The sequence below is a fragment of the Cupressus sempervirens genome, chromosome 10, assembly GCF_028749045.1.
Source record: "Cupressus sempervirens isolate cs-2001-9-10 chromosome 10, ASM2874904v1, whole genome shotgun sequence".
In the NCBI taxonomy this organism is placed as follows: Eukaryota; Viridiplantae; Streptophyta; class Pinopsida; order Cupressales; family Cupressaceae; genus Cupressus; species Cupressus sempervirens.
This window is the reverse complement of record NC_143127.1, coordinates 351,500,075-351,520,226: the sequence shown is the minus strand read 5'-3', so window position 1 is coordinate 351,520,226 and position 20,152 is coordinate 351,500,075. Positions and strand designations below refer to the sequence as shown.

Sequence of the window (20,152 nt, the reverse complement as noted above, 5' to 3'; positions counted from 1 at the left end):
TAATTCTAAATAGCTCCATCTGCATTGAGTTTCTCAATCCATTCTTTTTCAATCTGGCCAAAATGCCTATCCTTTTGAAGCTATGAGATAAAGGCTTGCACTTCTTCTATAGTAGGGTTCTCAGTAGCAGGCATACTAGTAATGGTCACCAATGGAACAACCAATTGCCTGATAAATTTTTTCAATTCTTCAATCTCGGCCTTCGTTCTAATTTTTGACAATTTGAGGTTCTCCAATTGTTCTTCTATCACTTCATTACTTGATCTCCATAGGCCCACCTTTGTATCATGCCTAGCCTCTCCAAGATCAATTAAATGCAAAGTGAAATCATCTGGTGTCATGTCCTCAATTCTCCCTAATTTGTTTGGCTTTGCTACCTCCATTGTTAAGTGTCCTATTTATGGATCTTGCCCCAGTATTGATAGTCTTTTGCTTCTTAGCTTTTACTACTATAGATCTAGAGAAAACTACTTGAGATACAGTATCCTTTGCAAGGATACTCTCTTCTTTCCTCTTTCTTTTCCTTTCTAAGGTATCTTCTAGCCAGGACTCTGTGTTGATCACTTTAGAAGTAGCCCCAAGTGACTCTATACTGAACATCTTCTTCCTCACCGGAGTCACTGGCACTGAAGTTGTAGAAAAAGGATTCTTAGGATCCTGAAATAGAAGCCTAGAAGAACTTGAGACTTTCTCCTACTCTTGAGTTTTCCTTGTGGCATCATCAGATTCAGTGGATTCATTGCTACTACTCTATTCATCCCCAATCTCTACTATCTGAATGGGGGAACCAGTCAGCTTCAAAAGGGGAGCACTTGCAGATGGACCAGGGCTATGATGAGGAGATGGAGTAGCAGTCACATGAGGAGGTGAAACTGGAGCAACAACATGAGGAGGTGAAACTAGAGCATCAACACCATCTTTTGGCTCTTCGGTCCTCTTTTCTTCGGTGCTAGCTTCGGCTCCAATAACTAGTAGAGGACCACCTTGGCAAGTTGGAGCTATTGAGATGTTCTTCTTCAGAGGTTGATCACCTCCTCCTACAGATTGATCAAGTCTTTCAGTAGCTAAAGTTGTAGCACTAGGTGTGGCACTTTGAGAAGAAGTGGAAGTAGCAATGGCTGGAGAAGCTTGAGTAGTCTTGCTCCTACTCCGACCCTTTTTTGCTATCCACTCAACCCATTTCTCAGTTCTTTTGACAATCTAGGCCATCATAACATCAAGGTCTTCCTCCACATTGACACATGGCTCAAAACTGATTAGAGTATTTCTCAATTTGGTCAAACATGCATTACTATACATATTTTTCCCATCCATATTTCTTATCTGTTCTATTGTCAATCTTGCAAAAGCCTAATCTTGGCTTTCCAACTCATTTTTATAGTCTTCCCAATAATCTTCCACAGTAGTAACATGCTTAATTATGCTTTCAATTTGAAGCACATCTCTAGCATACCTATTTGGGTCAAACATAGGCCTCAACACTTCATATTCTTCTAATTTGAACTTGTTCTCGAATGCCTTGAGCATGTTTTTGGCATCTGATCGGGACTCACAACTGTATGCCCCAAATTTTATGGGAAATTCCTATCCCTTTTTCTTCAAACTGGCACTCAACACGTTCACCTGGATTGCTTGTCTCACGATCTCAATGAGCACGATCATGTCATCCAAATATCTGGGCAGCTTCAGGGGAAATCCATCGAAAGTTGCAAGACACAAATATGAAAAAGATGAGAATTGGATGAAATAACTACCCAACTGACTGATGGCTGCCATTGCTTCTGGGCTGAATCTCCTCTCCAAACACCCTTAGAGTTCCTATAAAGCCTCATTGTAAATGCATCATTAACTCTGATATATTCTGCATAACTATTCTGTAACTACAAGCATGGGTAAAACTCATAACTCTTTACATCATTTGGAAAATTCTCTATTCTTGGGAGGCTTGGCCATAATTGTAGGGAAGCCAACATATATATGAAGAAGGAAGACATATAAAATCAATTGTAGAACTTGGCTACATTAAGAGCCTTAGAAAAATGCTCACTTACCTCATACGCCTAGTCAATATATTGTGTATTCGAGCAAATAATTTACACTAAAAAGAAGTATTGTTGTACAAAGTTAAGGGCTTCAACCTCACCTTTCAATCGATGCAAAAGAACTAGATTGTCCACAATCTCGAGCTTGAGATCAGTGCCAAAAAGGGTTATAGGAACTTTACTTTTAGCTCCTCTTGGCTTTTGGAACCAAGAACTCATGATCTCCTTTCGCTACACCATCTTCTTCAGAGAGAATTTGGACATAGCTCCTCCAATTGTTAATTCAGAGAACTCCTCTCTTTTTGGAATTCATAGGCAATTGACTACTGCTTGCCTATCTATTGAGATTGACACTGTCTGATTAGGTAGTAAGATTTTCTTCGTATCTGGGTTATAGTGATTGATGCATTCAATAATTAGCTCCAAGGTTTGCACTGCTACGGGAAATCCTGCTGCTTCTACCAACCAACTTCTTTGGAGTTTCTTCATTATGGGATGGACTGGTTATGTCCTCAACCTTCTTTGGAAATCTTGCATGTCAAAGAAATGAAGTGAGGTGTCTGTGATATTCTGCCATGTAGACTTGATTCTGCCCAATCCATCAAATCTAGCAAATCTTGTTGCCATATCAATTGAGGTCGAGATAATTTGGAAATCTTAAAACTCAAAGCAAGATAGAGAGTAAAACTTTGTAACTTAGGGGATTTTGGAATCAATAATCAACTTAACAGCATAACAGTTCAAATGAGTAAGCAATAGTTTGAAAATCTGTTATGTTCATCTTCTATATAGAAACTCCAATCCACCCGTTAATCTTTAAAATCTGTGCCACACAAATGAATTAAATGATAAATCCATTAGATAAGTAAATGTCGAGGTTAAAATGGATTCTTTCTTGTCTTTTCACTATTTCGTTGCCCGAACGATTATTTTCCTTTATTACGGCTTACTTTCCCATTTTCCACCAAGCTATGGAGAATTAAGAACGAAGTACTCTGTGAGTAAAATTTTGCTCGGCTAGAATTTGAATAGAATACCTCCCTCAAAGTGATCAACATGCTTCCCTTACCTTTTTGAGCACCTTGTAATCGATTCGTCAAATAACCATGCTTGCAAGAGTGATATTTCGTTGGATGCAAAAAATTGCCTTCCTAGTTTGAAACCCACCGAGGAGAAGCTACTTCTGAGTTTTTTGTCGATGCCCTTTGTTTTACCTTCTCTACCCTAATAACTTTACTTTAAGCCTTCAAAAAATATAAAACTAACTTCGCAAGTGAAAGGTGGGACCCACTGGCTCACTTTATTCTTTTACAAACACCTTTTCGAAAAACTAACTTCTTGGTTTGAAACCTGCCGAGGAGAAGTTGTTTTTGAGTTTCTTGTCATTGCCCTTTAATCATCTTAGTGAGTTTTGAAAGGTTTGTGTAGCGAAAACATGGAAACACTTGAATGATCTATCCATAACATAATTTTCTTCTCTTCATTTAAGCTCAAGAATCACATTTAGGAATCTCAGTGGAGTTTCACCTTCGAGGTGCGAAACCCGCCAAGGAGAAGACGAAACTGGATTTTTCGCCAATCCAACTTTCTATAAGTTCAAAAAAAAAATGACTTGTGAATAAGTTCATCTCAAGTAAAATAATTTAAGAATCTCCATCGAGCAAGGCCCTAAACTACCCCAAAGACTCATGATGATAAACAAAACCCACCCGGCCATACAATGCGAGAGAAGGGAAAGATGAAAACTCGATGGAGATACTTATTACTTGAGGAAGGAAAAGGGGCAACTGACTCGACTAAACTAAAAACAATGCAAGCTAATCTCCACTTTGCAAAATTGGTACATGGTGAAAAGTGAGGCAACAAGTATCAATATCAATCAAAAAATTTAGTCTTCTAAAACAAATTCTAGAAGGTTTTATAATCTCTTCCATTCCCTCAACATTTTGAATGTCAACATAATGTTGAGTGTATTTCATACCTTTAACTGAAGATGATGTGCCTTGGCAATAAGATCCAAAAGATGGAATATCACCTACTTGATGTGTTGATGTTGTGTCTTCAACATGACATGATGGAGTGTGTACATCGTCAGATCTACAAATTAGTGTCTCTTCACCATGAGAGGATGATATGACTCCAACATTGGAAGATGGTGTAGCTTCACAATTCAATTGTCTTCTTGAGTGTAACAGTCTCATTCATTCTCTTTGTCTTTTCAATTCTTCATCTTTGTTTCTTTGTATCGGTGGTTCTTGATCCTCTTCGAAAGTAAATTCTTCATTATTGCTTTGCAATTTTCTTTGTTCATGTAATAGTTTCATTTTATCTCTTTTAATTGCCAAATCTCTCTGCCTATCTTCATTTGTTTGAGTTTTTGGTTTCTTCCTTGGCATGATGATGATTTATACATGTCAAATTATTCAAACATATAAATTACTTACAATGTGTAAATTAAAAATTATTCAAATACATATAAAAATTACAATTATTTGAATGAATACACAATATATATCAAACAACTTGTCAAATTTCTAACCATTTCGAAATAACATTTCATTCAAACATACAAATTTCAATGAATTCACTATATATTAAACATGTCAAATTATAATCAAATTTGTATCTATATTATCAACAAACAATATTTAAAAAGGATTGCGCTAACCTTTTCTATACAAGGAATATTCAAAAAGTCTTCAAATCGCGTATCCAATGATTGAATTTGGTGTTTGCTACCTTCAAAAAGTCTTCAAATAGTGTTTGCTATGTTGAAACTTGTGATTTCTGTCAAAATAACAGAATGCACAATAGATCAAAAGCAAAGAATGGATGAAATGGGCCCCAAAGTTGCTTTTTGACCTTTTTGGGTGATTTCACATAGTACGTATGCACTATAGCGTGTACGCACTATGTCAAAACACATCCCTCTCTCTCCCACTAACTCTGTCTCTCTCTACTCTCTCTCTCACTCTCCCTCTCCCATAACCTACTCTCTCTCACTCTCCCCCTCCTAGTCCATCTCTCGCCTACTCTCTCCCATCCCCTACTCTCTTTCCCCTCTCCCATCCCCTACTCTCTCTCTCCCCTCTCCCATCCCCTACTCTCTCTCGCTCTCCCTCTCCCACTACCTACTCTCTCTCTCACCCTCTCTCCTCTCCCATCCCCTACTCTCTAGATCTCTCACACACACTCCCATCCTCCCTCTCCCACTGCCTACCATCTCTCTCTCCCCCCCATCCTCCTACTCTCTCTCACACTCTCTCCCATCCCCTACTCTCACTCACTCTCTCTCCCATCTCGTTCTCTCTCTACCACCTCCTACTCTCTCTCCCATCCCCTACTCTCTCTTACACACACTCCCATCCGCCCTCTCTCTCCCTCTCCCACTCCCTCACCCACCACCTAGTCCCTCTCTCCCATCTTCTACTCTCTCTCTCTCTTGGGCTACTCTCTCTCCCCTCTCCCATCTCCTAAACTCTCTTTTATAGATACACACTCTCATCCCCCTCTGTCTCTCTCCTCTCCCATCCCCTACTCTCTAGATCTCTCACACACACTCCCATCCCCCCTCTCTCTCCTCCTCTCCCACTCCCTCTTCCACCACCTACTCTCTCTCTCTCTCAAGTTCTCTCTCTCCCTCCCTACTCGCTCTCTCCCATCCCCTACTCTTACTCTCTCTCTCCCATCCCCAACTCTCTCTCAAACTCTCTCCCATCCTCTACTCTCTCTCATACTCTCTCTAATCCTTTCACTCTATCTCTCCCATCTTGTACTCTCTCTCTTTGCCACCCCCTTCTCTCTCTCACTCTCCCCCATCCTTTCACTCTGTCTTATGTCTCATACTCTCTCTCTGCCACCCCCTACTCTCTCACACTCTCACACTCTCTCCCATCCCCTACTCTCTCTCTCTTTCATAGACACACACACACACACACCCATCCCCCCTCTCTCTCTTCTCTCTCATCCCCTACTCTCTAGATCTGTCACACGCACTCCCATCCCCCCATCTCTCTCCCTCTCCCTGTCCCACTCCCTCTCCTACTGCCTACTATCTCTCTCTCAGGTTCTCTCTCTCCCTCTCTACTCTCTCTCTCCCATCCCTTACTCTCACTCTCTCTCTCCCATCCCCTACTCTCTCTCACACTCTCCCATCCCCTACTCTCACTCTGATCTTCCCATCTTGTATGAGCTCTCTCTGCCACCACCTACTCTCTCTCATACTCTCACACTCTCTCTCTCTTACACACATTCTCATTCCCCCTCTCTCTCTCCCTCTCCCACTGCCTACTCTCTCTTCCCCATCCCCTACTCTCTCTCTCCCCTCTCCCATCCCCTACTCTCTCTTTCATAGACACACACACTCTTATCCCCCCTCTCTCTCTCCCTCTCCCACTCCCTCTTGCACTGCCTACTATCTCTCTCTCAAGTACTCTCTCTCCCTCTCTACTTTCTCTCTCCCATCCGCTACTCTCACTCTCACTCTCTCTCTTCCATCCCCTACTCTCTCTCTCACTCTCTTCCATCCCCTACTCTCTCTCTCTCTCTCTCTCTCTCTCTCTCTCTCTCTCTCTCTCTCTCTCTCTCCCCCATCCCGTATGAGCTCTCTCTGCCACCCCTTACTCTCTCTCACACTCTCACACTCTCTCCCATCCCCTACTCTGTCTCTCTTACACACATTCCCATTCCCCCTCTCTCTCTTGCACTCCCTCTCCCACCACCTACTCTCTCCCATCCCCTACTCTGTCTCTCTTACACACACTCCCATTCCCCCTCTCTCTCCCTCCCACTCCCTCTCCCACTGCCTACTATCTCACTCTCTCACTCTCTCCCTCTCTACTCTCTCTCTCTCCCACACCCTACTCTCACTCTCTCTCTACCACCCCTACTCTCTCTCACACTCTCTCCCATCCCCTACTCTCTCTCTTACACACACTCCCATCCCCCCTCTCTCTCCCTCTCCCACTCCCTCTCCCATTTCCTACTCTCTCTCTATCTCTCTCCCCTCTCCCATTCCCTACTCTCTCTCTTTCACACACACACCCATCCCCCCTCTATCCTCTCCCATCCCCTACTTTATCTCTCACTCACTCTCCCTCTCTCACCGCCTACTCTCTCTCTCACTCTCACTCTCACTCTCTCCCTCTCTACTCTCTCTTTTCTACCCACTACTCTCTCACACATTTTCACACTCTCTCTTATCCCCTACTCTCTCTCTCTCTCTCTCTCTCTCTCTCTCTCTCTCTCTCTCTCTCTCTCTCTCTCTTACACACATTTCCATCCCCCTCTCTCTCCCTCTCCCACTCCCTCTCCCATCACCTACTCTCTCTCCTATTCCCTACTCTATCTCGAGCTACTCTCTCTCCCCCCTCTCCCATTCCCTACTCTCTCTCTTTCACACACATTCACTCCCATCCTCCTCTCTCTTTCTCTCCCTCTCCCACCACCTACTCTCTCTCTCCCCCATCCCCTACTCTCCATCTCTCTCTCCCATCCCCTACTTTCAATCTCTCTCCCCCATCCTGTACTCTCTCTTTGCCACCCCTACTCTCTCTCACACTTCCTCTCTCTCCCATCCCATACTCTCTCTGCCACCCCTACTCTTTCTCACTTCCTCTCTCTCTCATCTTGTACTCTCTGCCACCCCTACTCTTTCTCACTTCCTCTCTCTCCCATCCCCTTCTCTCCCCTCTTCCATCCCCTACTCTCTCTCTCTCTCTCTCTCTCTCTCTCTCTCTCTCTCTCTCTCTCTCTCTACCACCCCTACTCTCTCTCACACTCTCTCCCATCCCCTACTCTCTCTCTTACACACACTCTCATCCCCCCTCTCTCTTCCTCTCCCACTCCCTCTCCCATTGCCTACTCTCTCTCTATCTCTCTCCCCTCTCCCATTCCCTACTCTCTCTCTTTCACACACACACCCATCCCCCTTCTCTCCTCTCCCATCCCCTACTTTATCTCTCTCTCACTCTCCCTCTCCCACCGCCTACTCTCTCTCTCACTCTCACTCTCACTCTCTCCCTCTCTACTCTCCCTTTGCTACCCACTACTCTCTCACACATTTTCACACTCTCTCCTATCACCTACTCTCTCTCTCTCTCTCTCTCTCTCTCTCTCACACACACACATTTCCATCCCCCTCTCTCTCCCTCTCCCACTCCCTCTCCCATCGCCTACTCTCTCTCCTATTCCCTACTCTATCTCGAGCTACTCTCTCTCCCCCCTCTCCCATTCCCTACTCTCTCTCTTTCACACACATGCACTCCCATCCTCCTCTCTCTTGCTCTCCCTCTCCCACCACCTACTCTCTCTCTCCCCCATCCCCTACTCTCCATCTCTCTCTCCCATCCCCTACTTTCAATCTCTTTCCCCCATCCTATACTCTCTCTTTTCCACCCCTACTCTCTCTCTCACTTCCTCTCTCTCCCATCCCATACTCTCTCTGCCACCCCTACTCTTTCTCACTTCCTCTCTCTCCCATCTTGTACTCTCTACCACCCCTACTCTTTCTCACTTCCTCTCTCTCCCATCCCCTTCTCTCCCCTACTCTCTCTCTCTCTCTCTCTCTCTCTCTCTCTCTCTCTCACACACACACACACACATAGCCATTTCCCCCCCTACTCTCTCTTTCTCTTGCTTTGCATCTCTTCTTCCTTCTCTATGCACTATTTAGGTCTCAATAGTGCATGCACACTATAGCGCGCATGCACTATTGAGACCAAAATTCAAATGCTTTAAATAGCGTGTGCATGCTATAGAACACATGCACTATTCAAAGCTTTGCATTAAAACTAAGCCTAAGGCTTGATTTTTCCTTGGAGATCCAACCCAATGGTTTGGAGTTTATAAATAGGTCTGAGACATATTTTGCTGCAAACATACAAAAAATGATTGATTTTTCTTGTGTGTTCTGCTTCAAGATTCCTCATGGTTGGGCATCGATAAGATCAGGTTACATGACATTATAGGTCTCTATGTTAGCTACATAACGATATAATTTATTTTTAATTTAAACTATTTCAAGCCTTTCATCTATAATTTCTTTTGAATGTATGTTCATTTTTTGTCAAAAACCACTATGTACTAATTGGCTATAGATTTTAGCTCGTTCATTGAATTTTGCAACAACTTAGTTTTTTAGAAACTAGACTCTATTCTACACACTTTGAAAAAAAAAAGTTTTAATTTTAGATTAGTTTTCAATTATTTCTAGAGGGAGCACACAGATATTTCACGTTTTTGGAATGTGTTTAGTTCAAAAATTCATTAAAAAAATACACATTATAAAATTACCTGAAAAATCTAGTATAAACTACATAGTGTTAAGTAACTTTTGACTAGAGCAATTAAAGAATTTCAAAAAAATGTTAAAATTTTTGGGGGGCCACACTTTGTGTTGTGTTATGTTTTTTTGGAATAAACAGTACCACTTTCTGTGGCCCCCTTTTTTGAGAACCTAAAACTAAACCATTTTGAAATAAAATTAGTAGTTTAGAAACTAGATTCAAAAGACCACGACTTTTTTTTTTGTCATATCTTAAAATTTTGATCGTAACTATCTTCAAATTCTTGTTGAAGTTCAGAAATTGTTGATTTCAGGAAAAAGGTGTCCACTTATACCCCCCTTTTGGCACCACAACTTGGTGCACTTACCCTATATGTATATCATGTTGGAAAGTGGCTTGCAATGGAGGCCAAGTCCCTAAAGAGGCTAACGAGTAACCCATTGTAGGTTGTTTAATAAGTGATAACATTTCATTAAGTGGGTTTAGAATGAATTAATAAGAGCCATTTTTTTTTCCTCCCCCATGCCTCGAGTGCTAGTATAGGCTAGGATGGGAGTAGAGAGGATACTTGGTTGTGACCTTGCATCATTAGTATGCCTTGTTAGTATGAAATGATACTAGTGCCACATAGAGTCACTAAGGGGCCAGAGGATTAAAAGACTAGTCGGGTAAACTTAGAGTTGGTTCATGTGATGACACTTGCCCACATGCATAATAAATTTCCTACATGTTTTTGTTGCCTCTAGGTTTAGTTGCTTTCAGGTGATCCCTTGAACCTAGATTTTGGTTTTGACTTTTGAGTCTATTATCCTATTTGGGACTTGAGTTTATCTCCTCAGTGCAATGGGAGTGGGCCTTTTTGGATTCATACTTGTACATTATTCTTTGATGAAGATTTATTATGTATTGGATTTAATGTTAATTAAAATTAAATGTGATTCAACATTATGGGACCCTTAAGAGTTGTAACGTGTTTATATGTTGTTGATGTATGAGTGTATGTTTTAGCTTCCGCTATTCTATAACTATTGTTGCATCTTTATCTTTAAAAAAAATGTTTGTCAAACTTAGTGAAACTTTAGGTTAACTTCTTTTGGGTCACATGGCAGGGTGTTACATAGCCATCATTTCTAAAATTGAGATTAGAAACTTCCAATTCAAATTCGTGTATGAACTAAATCAATGGATTTCAAGAATATTCATCTCTTTGATATTGTCATTGTACCACAAAATATATTTCAGCATCATAAACAAAATCAATTTATTTACGGAACAGAAGATTAAAGGGCCAAAATCTAATAAATTTTTTAAATTAGCAATCAAATGCATACATGTACATAATATATTCTATGAAAAAATTGTGAACAAAGTAATGAAGAATGACCAAAATCTAACAAAAACTTCAAATTAAAAATCAAATGCATATAGATGCATAGCATGTTGCAGGAAAAAATTGTCCACAATAGCAACAATAATTAAAATGGAGCAATCAATGAAAAATGCTCACAATCTAACCAAGCACCAGTCGTCGACACTTTCATAGTGGGCATAGATTTCCAAGCAACACTATTACACTTAATTCACTTCGAAAAGCAATATACCAAATAAGATTTCCTTCATGTGATATATTTACTCATTCAACCTTTGGCTTTGATATATCCAAGTGTTTATGAGATAGAAGAAGAAAACAATGAAAAGAAAAGGGGACAATGGCTTACAAGAATTCCTATATATATCTATTGCTTGATGTTCAGTCTAGGTCTTGAAAAACTCGTAAAAATTCTAGAGAGTTTGCCAAAATGATAAGATAATAGATTCGATATATATATGGTTGTATTTATATTTTAATTATAAAAAATTTATTGTTATTTACTTAGAATTTTGATATTTAATTTAAAATTTTCATTATTTTCTAATTTTCAACAAGATTAAAAACATAAAATAAAAGAAATATTAAAAAGAAATGTAACTTACTATTTCAAAATTGTTTTTTTCTAATTTTCATTAAAAAAATAGGGAAGAAAAACTTAAGTATTTTCTACTATCTGAAAAGAAACTATCGAAAAAAGATCTTACAACTTTTCCATCAAAAAAAATTATTTTTTGGAGCAAAGCTCCCACATAAAGCCTATCAGCTTAATAAAAAGACAGGACCAATAATAATTGATACCAAACAATAATTTTTAAAAAGAGCATTAAATTTGTTTAGTCAAACTAGTTAACAAGTATATTCACAAAATGATAATAATAATTAAATTGAACAATAATATCAAATGATAATCAATAAGTAGATTGTAATATTAATTTGATAGATATATTTAGGATATGTATATTATAATTATGATAAAATAGAGTTTGATTTGAAACTATCCAAAATAAAATATTATAACATAATTATAAGACAACAGTTTCTATTATTAGTAGTGGAATGATTTTGAACATGCAACAATTAGTTAATAGATTTTGGGTAAAGACAAATGATGGGAATCTAATTAAAATAAAAGAATAAACAATAATTTAAAATTTATGAAAAAACATATATCAAATTTAAAATCACAAATTATTTTATTCAATGTTTCTACTTAAGTAAAATTCCATATGACATTTAAATTAAATTGTTATTTTTAATTTTTTATTTATTTCACTTATTCACTTTATCTTAAACAATCATCCACGTTAATATTTATTTATGTAGTAGTTGAAATGTCATTTTATTCAATATTAAAAAGTTATTACCTTTCTATTCATTATAATGCAATCGTTTGATTTGATATTTATATAGCATAGTTGACTTTTGTTAATATTTATTAATTAAAATGAGCTAATTATTGTTTATTTCTTAAAAATTAATTTAAGTTAATATAAGTAAATGTATATCATAATTCAACTTAAAAAATTATAATGAAGTTTTAATATAAATAAAATAATTTTATTCAAATTAAAGTAAATTATTACATATTTATTAATAATTTTATTTTATATTAATATTGATTATCTCATTTTAAAATAATGTTGATTATTTAGAATTCATATATAACAATTTCAATCATTTAAATTTTTATTTATTTTTCTTAATTTTAGTATATATGAGTTTTTATCATAAACTATATTTTTTTTTATATTTAGTCTTTGACTATATTGAATATCAAGTTAAATTCTCTTCAATCAACTTCTTAATGATATTTTCTCCAAACATCTTTCTAAGCATGTTAACCAACACATCCATGAAGGGAAAAACCTCATTTATTCCCTCTATCATTTAGGAGAACATTATGTCACCTATTGTCCATCCATTATTTGATTTAATTGAGATATAATTATTATTTTATTAGATAATTCAAGTTTATTAAAAAACATAAGTTATAAAGATATTATTTTGATTTCATTGACCTTATAGGATCAATCTCAATGATTATATTGTCAATTCTATTCTTAAATGCTTGTCATTTTTTCTTTATGAAAGTTGTTATACTTTAAAAGGATGTGACAAAGTTCAAATATCAATCTTTAATTATGAGTTATGAGGGAGGGTGTTATAATTGACATTCCCTTTTTCAAGAGATATAAATGTACAATAGCACCATTATTTTTATTAAACAACAAAACAAAATTGTTATTTTCTTCTTATCCATTTAAAAATAACAAAATTTCTTTCACCAACGAATATTATTTTTATATTTTTTATTATTTATATAATCATTATGATTACTAGAATTTTATGAAATGTGATCTATTTTTACATAAATTTTATTATAAAAATGCAAACTCATAAATAAGAAACACTCAAGAGAACTATAAACAGGGTAGACATGATTTATTCAAGGGTAAGATAAAGTGCTTTACATAAGATTTATATAAAAATGTTCACCTTAGAATATTTGATGTGAACACTGGTATAATAATTATTCAAACTAGTAGAGAAATTTACATAGCTTGCATTAAACAAGACCCACATTTGTGAGTGTGAAGTCTTCCCAAATCCCTGTCATAGCGAGGGTCATATGAGGCATGAGTAGATTCAACTAACCTATACAACTTGCATTTATTTTTGCAGCGAATTTAGGGAACCCTGAACTATCCAAGGAAAAAGAAAGAATTTAGTGAGAAAAGCAGATACCTCATAAAGAAAGTTAGAAAAAAAAATCTTATGAAAAAGTGTTGGCCTTTTTCTAGTCCGATTTCTATGCTGCCACTGGCTCGAAAAGGCACTTTCTCACAAGCTCTTGCATTTCTAGATGGGAGAGAATAAAACCATCTCTCTCCATGTAAAACAGCTGCATTATTCTTGATGTGTTAAAAACCATCCTTCTACAAGTCTCTGGCATTTCTTTGTTGTTAACAAGTTCCCAATTCATTTCCAGCAGAGAATTCTGAAGTAGAGAGTAGATATGATCCAAAGCTTCTTTCTCTGAGATTTCAGGATGGTCTTTCATGTAACATTGTATGGCTGAAGGAAGACCTCTTTCTTGTTTCTCCTGCATTTCAACCACCATTCAAACATTAATATGCTTTGTAGACATGTGATTTCCATAGCCCATGATGTCATTGTGACTCATCTTAGATTAATATACTTCACAAATGGTACAATATTTACGGACAGCTTAAACATCACACACTAAGCTTCATTCTAAGACTAAAAGTGTTAAATAGTCAAAGTTGACTTATTTTTTCAAAGTTTAATTTCTCCTTAATGTGTGATGTATAAGGGTGGCCCAATATTTATAGCCTTGAGATGTATTTGAAACTAAGAAGATGAGAAGAGGAACAAAGAATACCTGGTATGTTTTTGTATCACAAACCAAACGCCCCGTTGAAACCATTAATTGAACAAATTTGGAATTATAGGCCATATTTGAAAGTGTTTCATCAGATAGAAGATCTCCTGTAAAAAGTGCTGAGGTCGAAACTATGGTGGCTGGTCCCATTGATACTGTGGCATTTCCCATGTACTCTTGGAATGAAGGCATGTATTTGGCCTCTGTCATTTTTGCTTGCTTGGTGTAGGAATCTAGCTGAGCCTCCCACTGCAAAATCACATGACAAAAAGCTTAGAAAAGGCTTAAGAAAAACAATCAATATGAAAAAAAATTTAAATTTATTTTGATAGGTAATGTGTCAAAGTCTAGAATATTTATTATTATTATTTATTGAGATTGATTGTTATTACTTGAGTAAACTCAAACCTAAGACCTTTCACATGTAAGTCTCACAATTTGCTAGTGTGTTGTAGGCTCTTGCCTAACAAAAACTTCAAATTTGTTATCGATATTAGATTTTTGGATTTAAATGTATGATATTTGTTTTGCATCAATATTTTGAATCACATGTCATGATATAAGGACTGAATTTGGTCTTATGAATACATACCAGCTTTCGGAGGTAGGGCAATATGTCACGTCCTTGTCTCTCCTTTCCTTCCTCTGCTATTTCATTGACCGTTTCATACAACCCTTTGAAGCAGATTTTCATTTCTTCTGTCATGCGGTCCACTAGTGACATATCCCACCTAAACAAAATACCCAATTTGATTTAGATGATTGTATTAGAATTGTTCTTTTTGAAAACAAGATGAATTATATAGATATCGACATCTTTGTCCTTGAACAACAATAATTTGAATAAGCATCAACTCAAACCTTTTGACTGCTTCAGAGAACAGTGTCATATTATCAATTGATCCCTGTGATTCATAGAGATCGCCAAGAATGACAGTAAAGATTGAAGTTTTAGTGTAAACAGCTCTTAGTGTAGCAAGCTCTGGTTCGAACATGGTCGCTGCCACTCCAAAATATATTTCAACCACGCGTTCGGGTGTGAAATTGAGCTTTGTGAAACCAGAAGATTTCCACCACCTTTAAGAACACAACAATAAGACAATAATTCATCATTGTTTGCCCAATTCGAATAATTTAAATTATCTTTGATAGATCACAAAATATGAACCAAATAGATCAGAATAATTTAATTTCCAAACAAGCTCAGTCTCATAGCTTTAATGGCCAGCAATATACCTCTGAAGCTCCTGAATCTCCTTTTGGTGTACTGCTTGGACTTTGTTGAAGTCTATTTGGGCCAGCTCTAAATATTTCGGATTGCTTACGTAGTACATCCTGACAAACAGAGAATAGAATTAGAATAAGCCAAAATCAAAACAAGATAGTCCAAACGAAAGATTTAGTGGGTGAAGAATGATGCTTACAGATACATAGACTTTCCAAGCCACACATCATTTGCACCATACTGTTCTATGTAATTCCTTGCCTCCAGTCTTGGCAGGCTTCTATGCCATGGATATCTAAGCACATATTCCACCTGCAAGTCAAAGAATATTATTATATTGCCCACTAACATTCACTGAAAACATATTATTTAACTGGGGACAGGTTAATCTCGTGACAAAATGTATAAAGACAAAATAAAGTCAAATTTTATTTATTTTTTCTAGATTCACAGAACATAGTGATTTTTTTTCAAATTTTTTTTTGTTTTTTATTATAAACTATACAGATCATAAAGATTAAATTTTAAAATTTTCAGAAAAATTCATAATATTTTTGATTTTTTGATAATTGGTCAACTACACAGTTAATAATTGATTCTATAATATTATTATAATCAATGTACACATTGAATGAACATATAAATTCTTTTGACCGGGCTATTTCTAGCTGCCTACCTCTCCTTGAAGATCTTTTTTGAGAGCCCACTTGTCAAAAGCGCCCACATTGTCAAGAGCGTTGGTCAAATATCGAAGCGTGCACTGTTTTGCTTCTTCCATGACTGTTTCCCCTAGATATGCAACTTGTGAGCAACGATGAACGTTTAACATGTCTGTAACTCCTCTCTGTGTTTGACCCATGAAGCAAAAGAACTCTCCATTCTCGTCTCTGAATGTTTTCAGTGCATCTAGAAAAGCCATGAAGAGAGACCCAATTCAGCATTATACTTGTGGTTCATCTTTTAAGTTTTTCTAAATTTGAATGTGTTGAGTATTTTTGTATTAACGGTTTTTATTCACACTTTATGATCTATTATCAGAATTTAAAATAGGATAAAAAAGACACATGTTTTTCTCCTTTCTTACCTGAAGACACATTGTATCCGCCAAGTCTGAGAAGACGAAGACCCATGACGGTATCATCAATATCACCAACTGCATTTTCTCTAGCCCATCCGATGCCTCTATCGTTCCAATAACTGTTGAATAATTATCAGAGTCAACAAATGAGCATGTAGCCTAAACATCATTTATTTGATTCTTAAACTAAAAGGGGTTAAATAGTCAAAACTGACTTACTTTTCCCAAGCTAAATTTTTTGTCTAGTGTGTAATGTTTAAAGTAAAGTAAGCAGAAATTTTGAAAGTTGAAATAGTAATCTGTTTTTAAGAAATCTAAGAATTGAGACAGTTATATAAGATTGTAATGAATTGAGTAAACTTTTTAAGACCATGATCAATAATGTTGGTACAATACTTGAACCTATGACCTTGTCCTTACAAGGAAGCTCTCACTAATAAACCACAAATCCAGCTCATTGAAATGATTATTAGTTGGTTTAAATTATAGGAGATTTTTTCCCCTTCTTATCAGTTTCCCATCACATTATATAATCTATCATTCTTTTCTCTTGCTTATCGTTTTGCTAATAGCTCATGATTTTTTTAATTGATCACATTACCATCACTAGTTTCACTAGTTTCTGATCACATTACCATTACTAGTTTCACTAGTTTCTCTTGTTTGTATTTAGATCTTGTAGCGTGATTTAAAACACCATTGAATAAAAAATACTCAAATGATTGAACTACAAACTAAATCATTATGCACCCTAATAATAACAAATATAAAATGTAAAAGTACCTGTAGACATAATCCAGAGTATCTTTGATCTCGTCTTTGAAATGGCGATCAATTCCCAAGCGTTGGCAAGTGTCAACCATCCATAAGCGCTCGAAAAGATCAAGAGGATAGTGACAAGGAACTGCATTTCATACCAATTTATTTTAATCCCACTTCAAATCAACTTTTATTTACTCAAATCAAACAAAATCATGACTAATGATTTGTACCGTGATCTTGAAATTTGTTGAGGACGAAGCTCAAAAAATCTAAACACTTCTTGTCTCCTGTGCGCATGAACACGGCCGCTGTGGAGGCAGGGGAGCTAAGGAATGATCCATCCTTTGACTGAAGTTTCATTATCTTGTCCCAATCTATTATTTCTTGCAATCCCTCCAACGAGTAGAGAATTGTTGTTGGAATGGAGTGTACAACATTCAGAGGAATCCTGAAACACCCAACAAAATGTTAGAGATCATAAGATCGTGCAATTCAATTGAAAGAAAATGTAAAATTGAATGTAGATAAATTGTTCTATTGATTCAAGGAATATTAGAATTCAATTGTGGATAAATTGTTCTATTGATTCAAGAGATTATAAGAACTCACTTTTTAAGCTTAGTCTCGCGCATCTCATTGATCTGTTTGAAGAAAGGCAGTTCATAAGGGAGATCCAATCCCAAAGTCTTAGCTTCATTGAGCATTGAAATGAAAACAATCTCAAATCCACTTGGCCTGTGATTGTCCGCTTCTCCCTCCATTCGTGCTGCATTATTCTTTATGAATTCAACGCCTGCATTTTTCAATTTTCAGATTTAAGTTTGTAAAAAGTTTTAGATGTATCTAAGAGTGTCTTTAAACATCACATATTAAATAAAAGTTAAATTTAGTAAAGGTAGTTGACATTAACAAAAAAAAAAAAAAAAAAGAAGTTTTAAAAAGTTAAATTTAAAAAAGGTAGTTGACTATTTAACACTTTTAATCTATAAAATATTAAAACGATTGAAACAATTAATATTCATTCATATTCTATTAATCCAATCCTCAATCATTTGACAAGACGCTCTTTTTAATCCCTTAGGATCAATCTGTATCTCAATTTTAAATTTCTTCCCATCCCAAGAACCAATTTTTATCAATTCAACATCAAACATGATCCAATCTACAAAATCCCAAGCACCAATTTTTTCAAAATTTCAAAGCTCCACACCTTTTTTGACTTGTTCTTCCCCTGTGTTCCAGAGAGAGAGCGTGATAACACAAGCAAGTGTAGCAAGAGCACGGTCATATGTCAAGAAGCACAATTCTTCGCCCCATGAACCATCACTCAACTGGTTTTGCAGAATCCATTGAAGCGTTTGAGGAAATTGGGGGCCATTAGAGCCATCTACAGCAGGTATTCTTGCAACCCAAGCAGTATCATAGGCAGAAGGATTTGTTTCACCATCCCCCAATGATTTAAACATGCCCTTTATCTCCGCTATCAATGTCTCAGCCCTTTTATCCTGCTCCTCTATATCTGTAGACTTCATTAAAACCACAAGAAACCAACTTCAGTAAAACCACAAGAAACCAACTTTAATAAAACCACCCTAAAAATTTAATCAGAACCCAATAACAAAACAAGCATAATCCATTAAAATCCATACTTTATAAGTTGATATTAGAGAATTGATCACGTCGTCATTCCAAACTGCTGGAGGGTACTCTCTTTTCACCGTTGTAGAAGCTGAAATAGATGTCAAACAATCAGTATACACTCATAAAAGAAACAGCATCAGAAAATTTGTCCAAAATTTTCAAACTGTTTAATCAATATGCACTCATAACAACATTTGAAAATAACCAAGTTGTTTTTTAACTATCTTAATTTTTTAAGTCTCTATCTGCAATTCTATATTATTTCAAATCTTGATGATAAATATATCAAGTTGTCTTTTAGAATTTTTCAAAATTTTCAAATGTATACAATTACAGCAATACAAGAAAATAACCCAAGTTGCTCTTGGCTATCTTAACTTTTTTACGCCTCTATCTGCAACCTAATTCTATATTTTTGTTTTTTCTTCCTGATGATAAATGAACCCAAGTTATCTTTTGGAATTTGTCCAAAATTTTCAAACGTATGTACGCATAACAGCATCAGAAAATAATCCAAGTTGTTCTTAATCTAACTCTATAGAATAGATAATTGTGTGATATTTTTTTCTTCTAGATGATAGTTAATTGAGTATGTTGTGAAACATGATTAAATAAACAAACATAGTTAAATTTAGATGAATTTCTGAATGTGATTCGAAACATTGATAAAAATAAACAAACACAATTTGATTCAGAAATTCGCATACGACCCCCCAAATTTCTTCGAATGTACTTTTTCTATTCGAAATTGACTATAAAAAAGCATACCAGTGCCAGCCCCAGTAGCAGCAGGCGGCGAAGGCCGCCTGGAATCTCCAAGACAAGCCAGAACCAAACCAGCTGAGTGCTTATTCCATTGCCTCTTAGAGGGTGAAAATGATAATGGTCTTGATCTATTGAGCTCAATTCCACCATTAACTTCTGAAAATCGAGACTTCACAATGCAAGAATTTGCAGAAGAAAACAAAGATTGCGCCATTTCTTCCAAATTCAAAAGAAAAAGAAAATTTTAATGTCCACGAGACAAAAATATGAAATAATTTTATGCTTCAGATGATGAGTCCCAATGGCAGCTCCCTCTGACAATTACCCACTGGCCTCAATGAATAGGCCTTGAGGAAAAAGAGCTGTATATAAAGGAGGCCCAGACCACATTATTATTATAAAAGAACTTTTTGCTAATTAGATGCTGGTATTTGTCCTATAGTCGGTCTTTATTGTCTCGCCTTGGTTTACTTGAGATTCCGTAGTATATTTCTCATCTGTCGTCTTCTGAGATGTTATTTGTTTTTTAAGTATACCAAACACGAATAGTCGCATTTTCGTTGCTGTTTTGACTTTCT

General features: G+C 36.5%; 1 protein-coding gene across 1 annotated transcript; it reads right to left on the bottom strand.

Moving 5' to 3' along the window:
* Positions 1-13,117: 13,117 nt before the first annotated feature.
* LOC149534032 (bifunctional levopimaradiene synthase, chloroplastic-like) lies at positions 13,118-19,927 on the bottom strand. The gene is made up of 14 exons (XM_089803123.1): positions 19,578-19,927; positions 18,818-18,897; positions 18,379-18,694; positions 17,778-17,961; positions 17,399-17,616; positions 17,190-17,310; positions 16,413-16,525; positions 16,005-16,234; positions 15,528-15,640; positions 15,340-15,438; positions 14,965-15,180; positions 14,696-14,834; positions 14,104-14,352; positions 13,118-13,803 (listed from the first exon to the last, which is right to left on the bottom strand). Exons 1-14 carry the CDS (start codon positions 19,786-19,788, stop codon positions 13,510-13,512), a joined length of 2,583 nt encoding a protein of 860 aa, XP_089659249.1. The 5' UTR covers positions 19,789-19,927; the 3' UTR covers positions 13,118-13,509.
* Positions 19,928-20,152: the final 225 nt, after the last annotated feature.